The sequence below is a fragment of the Hyperolius riggenbachi genome, chromosome 11 (assembly GCF_040937935.1).
Source record: "Hyperolius riggenbachi isolate aHypRig1 chromosome 11, aHypRig1.pri, whole genome shotgun sequence".
NCBI lineage: Eukaryota > Metazoa > Chordata > Amphibia > Anura > Hyperoliidae > Hyperolius > Hyperolius riggenbachi.
The window spans coordinates 115729561-115740191 of NC_090656.1; the positions used below are offsets into that span (position 1 = coordinate 115729561).

At 40.6% G+C, this 10631-nt stretch overlaps 1 protein-coding gene across 1 annotated transcript in view; it reads left to right on the top strand.

Annotated features, from left to right (window-relative positions):
- The window catches only part of LOC137537851 (mucin-5B-like), a 128277-nt gene extending 118326 nt beyond the window's left edge, over positions 1–9951 (top strand). The window contains exons 37-38 of the mRNA XM_068259802.1: positions 54–189; positions 9780–9951. Coding sequence (XP_068115903.1) covers positions 54–189; positions 9780–9951 — 308 coding nt within the window. The remainder of the gene's footprint in view (positions 1–53; positions 190–9779) is intronic.
- The last annotated feature ends 680 nt before the right edge of the window (positions 9952–10631 follow it).

Sequence of the window (10631 nt, forward strand, 5' to 3'; positions counted from 1 at the left end):
TGTAAATTACATAAACTTGCTCTGATTTGATTGTTTTTCTTCTTCTCCTTTAGTTCCAGTAGTAAACGTCACCACTGTGCTAGAAGACTGCAGTGCCCGTAAGAATGAGACGGTCCTGACGGATGGCGGAGATTGCGCACTGACTGTAGAACTCACTTACTGCGGTGGACCATGCATGGGATCATCAATGTAAGACAATAGCATTTGTTTCTTTTTTGCCTACATCCTTTTTTTTACTGATATACCACTTAGAAAGTGTTAAAAAAGAATAAAAAAACTGAAGCATACTAAGAAACGTAAGAAAAACATAAACATTATAAAGGTTGAACCAAGCGTAATAATGCATTTTGTTGGTCACTGCACTTCATCAGGTAAATACTACAATGTATATGGTAGTTTAGTTTCCTTTTCATTAACCAGCAATGCTTGAAATTTGTATAAAGTATTTCTGGACTGTGCTGCAGCACTACAGCTCAGCAAAGTCTTATCTCCCTTTCTCTGCTTAGTATGGGTAAAAGCGTTTAATCCTTTCCAAATCCTCCAGTGTCTTTATAAATTGGATTATAGAACAATGAGAAATGTTTGCGCTGAGGTGTACAGAGGCGCCGGTAGGATAAAAGACAATAAAAAGTTTAAAAATGTTTCGGTTGTGGTGGTGGACCAGCCAACCAAAAATAGACACATGTACTTGTAATTATACAAATCGTATACAATTTATTCGTTTGCTCCTAGTAACAGTCGCAACGCGTTTCACGGGCGAGAACCCGCTTCTTCAGGCAATAAAAAGACAGGAGCAATACACTGCAAAAATGACAGAGATAGTTGACAACCATCAGAATACTAGATGTGTTATAGTTGTATCACAAACACGTGCTTAATGGCTATTAATCTGTGCATATTCCATATCAAAAACGGTGCATTCTATTGTACAATGCAGTAGACAGTATTAGTTTCAAATAGGACCTAGTGTCCCTATGGGAATCTGTACTTGAAGGGATTGCTCTATGTAAACAGTGCAACAATGTCTTTTCACATAAAAGAATGTACAACAGTGTCATAGAGAGGAGCGGCAGGGTGGTGGTGCCTAGGAATACTCTACGGGAGTGCAGACGAATGAGAGGCCGTGAAGGTGAGGGATGGGGCACAAAATGCGGAGAAGTTACTTACCAACATGTACTCGATGAGTGGCGTGGCACCTCTGTATCGGCCATGTTGGAATGAGAAGTATAAGAACGAACGAGCGGAGGAGGTGAGTGACGTCAGCGGGGGCGCTGATAGGACGGTTGGAAGTGTGTATCCAATGGGGATGGAGTGGGCGGGAGCGGGTGGGAGAGACTAGCGTCATGTGATGTTGTATGGTGGAAGTCGGGGCCGGGGTGACGTGCGCAAAGTGTGTGCGCAGATGCGGACAAAGGAGTGGATAGAGAATGCGGAATGGGGCGGTGCTGTGTTCCCTTCCGCATCTAAGAATGACATTGTGGTTATGGGAAGAACGGGTTGAATCATCAGAGGGGCTTGCCCATACTGATAGTGTGTGGAGGATTATGAAAATAATAGGAGAAAGTAGAAAATACATAACAAGGAATAAATATAAACTGTAACTGGAGACTTATTATACAGTTTCTTAAAAAGTCAATGAACATGAAATCAATTGTACTATATGCAGGACAATGCTGCCCTCTGCTGGAATAAACCTAGGGTTATATACATATATATAGAAGAGAAAGTTTCATTGGACTGTAACTGTTACGACCGTTGTATTAAAATTCTAATCAGGATTATACATAGACTGTTTGTGTTTTAAACCACTATGTGCTTCATTGAAGGCACAATTCTATTGCACATCCATCAACTGTACAGATATAAATATTACATTAATAACACATTAATATGATAAAAAAACAGTGTTCAAACTGTCTTGGTTGTAGTAGAAGTATCCAAACAATAATACATGAGATATGAAGTCATCATAAGAACAGGGGGTAAAACGTCAATCAAAAATTACTAAACGAACTCGAGTAATTGGAATTAAAAATTAAACCTTTTATATATGGTAAAACTATATATATGTGGTAGGAACTTTTACAGTTTGCCCAGAGAGGGATAAAACCTTTTCTTTGTGCATGGGCGCTTGATGGTAATATGTTCTTACCATGTTCTAAAAATAGAAGATGAGAGACGACAAGTTAAAATAATAGGTCATGTCTGTGGGGGTAATTGATTAATGGATTTTCTCCAGCTGCTCATTGAGACCCTCTGGAGTAAGGGATTTCAAGATTTGGATCCAGTACATCTCACGTGATTTTAAAAGCTCAAACGAGTTGGACCGGTTGTGTGGGATGGCGTCGATGAGTGTGATCTGAAAGAATTCTGGATTGCTGTCGTGATGGGAAGTGAAGTGACGTGAAACGCTATGGAGGGGATATTTGTTTAGAATGTTTCTTTTGTGTTGTCCTATTCTAGATCTTGCGGGTTGAGTTGTTCTGCCCACATACTGGAGCTGGCACGGGCATGAGATGATGTATATTACGTATTTTGATTCACAGTTGATATGGTATTTGATCTGGTAGTCTATTTTGGTGACTTGGGATTGAAATGTGGTAGTCTGATGGATGAAATTACAGGCTAGACATTTCTTGTGTTTACATGAATAAGAGCCTGGAGGTAAGCCTATAGGGGTAGGGGTGGGGTCCGGTACAGGTGTGCGCAGCTTGCTGGGAGCTAGTATGGCTCGCAGGTTGGGGGCACGTCTGTAGGTAACTGCCGGTGCGGGTGTGAGTATAGATCGGAGGTGGGGGTCCTGTAATAGGATTTCCCACCTTTTGTGTAGGATATTGCGAATAGATGAATGTTGAGCACTGTATTTTGTAATGAATCGGGGTGTGTCGTTGGTCTGGGGTTTAGGAGTCGGGCCTGGAGGGTTTTGCGTTTTGGCTTTCTGTTGTGCGTCTTTAAGTAGTTTTTTTGGGTATTTTCGGTCTGTGAATTTTTTAGTCAAAACTTTGGACTGGGTGTTGTATACTTGTGTCTCTGTACAATTACGGTATATTCTTTTGTACTGACTATATGGGGTGTTTCTTGTCCAGGGGCGGTGATGGAAACTGTGGTAGTGAATGTAGTTGTTGGCGTCTACTGGTTTGAAAAAGGTTCTAGTTAATATGCGTGATGAGTCTGTGTATAGAATGAGGTCTAGAAACTCTATGGAAATGGGGTCATGGTGGGATGTAAACTGTAATCCTGCTGGGTTAGTGTTGAGATATTCGATAAAAGGCGCGATTGAATTAATGGGACCTTTCCATATGAAGACGAGGTCGTCGATGTAACGTTTGTAAAAAATGATATTGTTGATGAACGGGTTGTTATTATGTATTTTCATCTGTTCCAAATAGCCCATTGTTAGATTTGCATAAGATGGGGAGAAAGAACTTCCCATTGAAACTCCGCTTACCTGTTGGTATACATTATCGCGGAATGTAAAGACGTTATTTTGGAGAATAAATTCGGTACAGTGTAACAGAAAGGATTGTTGTGTTTTGGGCATATCTGTATTGGATTGTAGGTAATATTGTATGGCGGTGAGTCCGAATTCATGAGGTATGTTAGTATAGAGGGAAGTCACGTCACAAGTCAACCAGATATAGTCATCTTGCCATGGTATGGATTGTAAAAAATTGATAAGATGTTGTGAGTCTTTGATGTATGAGGGGAGTGATTGGACGTGAATCTGTAAATGTGTGTCTATGAATTTGGATAAGTTGCTGGTAATTGAATCTATTCCTGCGATAATGGGCCTTCCCGGGGGTTTAACGATATTTTTGTGGATCTTGGGCAAGTAGTAAAAAAAGGGGGTTTTGGGGTGATGGTTGATGATGAAATTTCTTTCATTTTTGGTGATGATGTTATTCAGTAAGGCCTGGTTAATGAAATTCTTTAGGGATTTGTTGAGTTCTGCTGTCGGGTCAGTGTCCAGTAAGGTGTAGTGTCTAGAGTCGCTTAATAGTCTTGTAGATTCTTCTAAATAATCAGTTCTATTGAGGATGACAATACCCCCTCCTTTATCAGCTGGTTTGATTATAATGTTGGCATTGTTACGTAAAGTTTTGAGGGCAGTCTTTTCTGGGGGTGTGAGGTTTGAATGGGGAAGGGCATCAAAGGTCAGTAATTCTTGTAGGTCATTGAGGACTAGGGAGTAAAAAGTGTCGATGAAATTACCCTTGGATGCTGTGGGGTAGAACCTTGAGCGACCTTTGAGGTTGGAGCTAATATATTTTTCTGTTTCTATTTCTGCGGGCGATAAGGTGACTATGGGAAGGGAATCATTGTTTGTGATGACCATATTAAGGGGGTCTCTGTGAGAAGTGGTATGGAGTTTTTTTATGGCGAAGTGTCTTTTCAAAGTGAGTTTCCGAATAAAAGTGTTTAGATCCCCAAACAATTCGAAAAGGTCTGAGTTATTGGTGGGACAAAATGATAAGCCCTTTTCTAGAAGATTATTCTCTTGTTTTGTTAGAATATGGTTGGATAGGTTGAAAATACTTCTTTTGTTGCTGGTGTGGGTTGGATTGGGATTGTGAGGGTGGGGATCTAACGTTTGTTTCTTTTTTCTTTTCCCTCGGCATCCTCGTTTTCTGTGTCTGATAATTGGCGTTTTGATTTCCTGAGTGGCTGCATTATGGTGCAGGTTTGGATGGGACTTGGTAGTTGGGTGGACAAGAGGTTCTGTGACAGAGAGGCTGGCAGTTCTAAAAAAGAGGAAGACATGGTTATGTTTCGGGCTCCTTCTGCTGGGGCTGTGTCCTTGAGTTCGGGACTATTCTCATTCCTGATCATTTGTTTAGGATTGGTGGCCAGGTGGTCAGACTTGTCGTATCTCATCTTCTATTTTTAGAACATGGTAAGAACATATTACCATCAAGCGCCCATGCACAAAGAAAAGGTTTTATCCCTCTCTGGGCAAACTGTAAAAGTTCCTACCACATATATATAGTTTTACCATATATAAAAGGTTTAATTTTTAATTCCAATTACTCGAGTTCGTTTAGTAATTTTTGATTGACGTTTTACCCCCTGTTCTTATGATGACTTCATATCTCATGTATTATTGTTTGGATACTTCTACTACAACCAAGACAGTTTGAACACTGTTTTTTTATCATATTAATGTGTTATTAATGTAATATTTATATCTGTACAGTTGATGGATGTGCAATAGAATTGTGCCTTCAATGAAGCACATAGTGGTTTAAAACACAAACAGTCTATGTATAATCCTGATTAGAATTTTAATACAACGGTCGTAACAGTTACAGTCCAATGAAACTTTCTCTTCTATATATATGTATATAACCCTAGGTTTATTCCAGCAGAGGGCAGCATTGTCCTGCATATAGTACAATTGATTTCATGTTCATTGACTTTTTAAGAAACTGTATAATAAGTCTCCAGTTACAGTTTATATTTATTCCTTGTTATGTATTTTCTACTTTCTCCTATTATTTTCATAATCCTCCACACACTATCAGTATGGGCAAGCCCCTCTGATGATTCAACCCGTTCTTCCCATAACCACAATGTCATTCTTAGATGCGGAAGGGAACACAGCACCGCCCCATTCCGCATTCTCTATCCACTCCTTTGTCCGCATCTGCGCACACACTTTGCGCACGTCACCCCGGCCCCGACTTCCACCATACAACATCACATGACGCTAGTCTCTCCCACCCGCTCCCGCCCACTCCATCCCCATTGGATACACACTTCCAACCGTCCTATCAGCGCCCCCGCTGACGTCACTCACCTCCTCCGCTCGTTCGTTCTTATACTTCTCATTCCAACATGGCCGATACAGAGGTGCCACGCCACTCATCGAGTACATGTTGGTAAGTAACTTCTCCGCATTTTGTGCCCCATCCCTCACCTTCACGGCCTCTCATTCGTCTGCACTCCCGTAGAGTATTCCTAGGCACCACCACCCTGCCGCTCCTCTCTATGACACTGTTGTACATTCTTTTATGTGAAAAGACATTGTTGCACTGTTTACATAGAGCAATCCCTTCAAGTACAGATTCCCATAGGGACACTAGGTCCTATTTGAAACTAATACTGTCTACTGCATTGTACAATAGAATGCACCGTTTTTGATATGGAATATGCACAGATTAATAGCCATTAAGCACGTGTTTGTGATACAACTATAACACATCTAGTATTCTGATGGTTGTCAACTATCTCTGTCATTTTTGCAGTGTATTGCTCCTGTCTTTTTATTGCCTGAAGAAGCGGGTTCTCGCCCGTGAAACGCGTTGCGACTGTTACTAGGAGCAAACGAATAAATTGTATACGATTTGTATAATTACAAGTACATGTGTCTATTTTTGGTTGGCTGGTCCACCACCACAACCGAAACATTTTTAAACTTTTTATTGTCTTTTATCCTACCGGCGCCTCTGTACACCTCAGCGCATCTAGAAGTCCACCCTTGGTGGAAGGGTGACATACCCTGCTATCTCCTCCTATCTACAGAGAGCGACGTTTTAATCCTGAGTGGGGACAGGCTTGTTCTCCCCACCTGCCTTTACAGTGGTTGCCTTGGAGGTAACCCTGGTTTGTGAGTATTATACTTACTTCTCATACTACTTTCCCTCCCCTCTTAAACATACTACACCATATTGGGCTCTCGGTCTTCTACCCTTATAATGAGAAATGTTTGTTTTTTTCCTTTACTGGCAGAAAAGGATGACGAGAGTTGCACAACTTTTACAAAAACACGTCAGAAGGAATAGGAAGGGCTACATACTTTTATATGCATTGAGAAGGAAAGGAACTGGGAATGACTGCTGAGCTGAAGTGCTGGCCACAAGGTGTTAATCCCTCAGCAATACAGGGAGTAGTAGAGTGGGGTCAGGTAATTAGCCCTGTGCTGAGGTGTGAGAATTATTCAACTAAATCCTTCAGCTGTAGGGGCATTATTAATTGAATAGAGGACCTGAGGTGCAGCATACAAATCAAAGAGAAATAAATGTGGTTGAAGTCTAATGTAAGTGAATATATAGTCGGAACCTGTAGAGATAAGATCAGGGTACCACTTTAGCCCGCAGGGATTTTTCACTCTATGCATCAGAGCAATTTTCACCTCCCATTCATTCGCTAATAACGTTATCACTACTTATCACAATTTATTGATTTATATCTTGCTTTTTCCGCCACTAATTGGGCTTTCTTTGGGTGGTACATTTTGCTAAGAATTATTTATTTATAAATGCATTTTAACAGGATTAATAAGGAAAAAATTGAAAAAATTCATTATCTCTCAGTTTTCAGCCATTATAGCTTTAAAATAATCCACGCTACCATAATTAAAACCTATGTATTTTATTTGCCCGTATGTCTCGGTTATTTATACCATTTAAATTTTGTCCCTATCACAATGTATGGCACTAATATTTTATTTGGAAATAAAGGTGCATTGTTTCCGTTTTGCGTCCATCACTATTTACAAGCTTATAATTTAAAAAATGTTTGTAGTATACCCCCTTCAAATGCATATTTAAAAAGGTCAGACCCTTAGGTAACTTTTTATGTCTTTTTTTTTTATTATTGTAATTTTTTTTTTTACCATTAAAAATTGTATCTGGTGTGGGACATAAACAGTTAATTTTTAATGTTGTTAAATGTGTAGAGTGTAATGTAAAAAATATGTAGATGTAGTTTTACTATTTGGCCACAAGATGGCCACCTTAGTTTTTGTTTTCCCTCCTTGTACTTCTCGCTAAGCGGAAGTACAAGGGGGATGCGCAAAGTTTTCCGGGCAGAAGAACTGAAGCCTCACGCCTGAGCGCTTCGGTTTTTCTGCGGGGGACAGGGATCGGTGATCGGGAAACATGTTCCCTTTCACTGATCCCAGGGCTAGCGGCGGACACCATGGGGACACGGGGGCGCACCCATGATCGCGTGTGAGAGCGCGCCGAAGCGCGGGAGCGCAGGTGAACAGCCGCCCGGACGTGAGCTTCATGTCTGGGCGGCTGAAATGGTTAACAAGTTATTCAGGGTCAGGGTCATGGTAAATTAAAGGTGCCCATACACTTACTCAATTTCCTGCCGATAAACAGCAGATTCAATTACCGCGTTCGAATGTCCAACGACCGACACTAGCCGCAATATATTGGCTGGCTTCACTTACTTCCTGTCGAGAGCTCCCTCTACTGTTTAAAATTCCCCGACAGGAAGTAAAGTGAAGCTGAAGCCCAAAGCGGAGGAGAGATAGTTTAGATCGGGGGACTCACGCCAGCCTGATCAGGTAATGTATGCAGGGGCCGGCAGCAGTGGCAGCTCCACAGATTGTGAATCGATTTCATAGTGAAATCGATTCAAAATCTGTTTGCAGTGTAGGCAGCCAATAGATCCCTCTTTGATCAGATTCGATCACAGAGGGGATCTATCTGCTGGTCGATCTGGTGGCAATGGACCAGTGTATGGCTGCCTAAAGTGTGTGGAGATAGATACAGGTTATTGTCTTGAGTGTAAATCTGTTTTAAGTATAAGTGCCCCCCAGTTGCATTGGCCATATGTGTGTATATATCACATACCTGTAGAGTGTCAACGTCAGTGATGAGGTCAGCTTCTCTTGCACCTTGCAGTCTGTGGTCCTGGAGTTGGGTACTTAATCTTCAGACAATGAATTACAAAAATGTGGGAGCACACTCAGAGATGGAGAAGCTGGGGAGCAAAGGATAAAGATAGTGCAGAATCAATAGGCAAGCTGAATCCATTAACAGGATGGACAGAGAGCAGTTAGGACTGGAGCAGATTTGGCAATATAAGGCAAGGTCAGGAACTGGTGTAAGTTGACAGGAAATGAACAATGCAAGGAAACATTCAGCAGGCACCTGCCATCAGGCCATCAGAGATCAGACTGGCAGCAGGAATCAACAGTGCTGAATCAGCAGGAAGGCAAGTAGGTAAAAGTGAACAGGCAGGATTGCAATAGTAGTTCTGAACTTTTGGGCACAGATTCATAAACTATTGACATAAATTTTATATACTGTATACCTTTTATGGCATGCAGTAAACAGCTATTTCCAAACATTTGGAAACAGCTGTAAACAGCTATTTCCCACAATGCAACAAGGTTTACAGACAGGAAACTGCCAGGACCATGGTCTTCAGAGTTTATTGTGGGAGGGCTTTCACCACAATATCAGCCATACAGAGCCCCCTGATGATACGTTTGTGAAAAGGAATAGATTTCTCATGTAAAAGGGGATATCAGCTACTGATTGGGATGACGTTCAATTCTTGGTCACGGTTTCTCTTTAAATGGTTGAAGAGGAACTCCAGTGAAAATAATGTAATAAAAAAGTGCTTAATTTTTACAATAATTATGTATAAATGATTTAGTCAGTGTTTGCCAAATGTAAAATCTTCCCTCTCCCTGATTTACATTCTGACCTTTATCACATGTTGACATTTTTAGTGCTGGCAGGTGATGCTGCTTGCTTTTTTGGCAGTTGGAAACAGCTGTAAAGAGTAAAACAGCTGTTATATTTCCAACAATGCCATGAGGTTCACAGACAGAAAACTGCCAGGACTATGGTCCTTACAGTTTACTATGGGAGTGGTTTCACCACAATATCAGCCATACAGAGCCCCCTGATGATCCATTTGTGAAAAGGAATAGATTTCTTATGTAAAAGTGGGTATCAGCTACTGAATGGAATGAAGTTCAATTCTTGGTCACGGTTTCTCTTTAAGCTTATTCACTACACCTATTTATTTTGCAGGTATTCCATGGGATTGCAAGCAATGAGTCATCAATGTTCTTGCTGCACCCAAATGGAAGTACAAGAAAAGACAGTGAATCTATTGTGTAAGGATGGAACAACCAAGAGTTATACCTATATCGATGCAGTGACATGTGGCTGTGCCGGAGCATTGTGCACACCCACAGTGTAATTCTATACCCACTACTGAGACCAGCGACAAAATGGACTGATTGGATAAAGCTAGGAAGGATCCAATACTTTATATAAATGTGTAACTTTGGCCTTCACAAAATGTTTGTCCTGTGACTCTACCATTTGTTCTAGGAGAGTTATATGGTGTAGAGTTAGAATATGTAGTCATGTATAGAATGCTAGTTAGACGCCGCAGCTAGTTTAAAAAGATTAAGTGAAGTGATCGGTGAAGTTCAACGCTTGTGGATAGCAGAGTGCTGTAGTAAGTGAATTAAATTCCATATATATCAATAATCTAGAACATTGCACTGTACATAGGATAAAGGATTTTGTGAATGTCAACCTTCCTTGCTGTATTTTTAATTACTGTAAATATGAATAAAGTTCACAATTGAAAGCAACTGTTGTATTAGTTTAGCATTTCACATTTGTATACGGTGAAATTATACACACAAATAAGTCATAGTGACTGTTGAAGCAGACCTAATTCTAAAGTAGGATCCAACTTGCAAGTTAAACATTTTAAATACTTACATATAAACTGTCATTCAAAGGCTAAGTGATATTTTCCATCTGGCTCAAATTTGGTACTAGTGCATCATCAGCTCTGCTATCTGTAGGTGTTTCTTTCCTTAGATAACTGTAAATAGGGTTTGCATTACTGTGAGTCCTTACCAA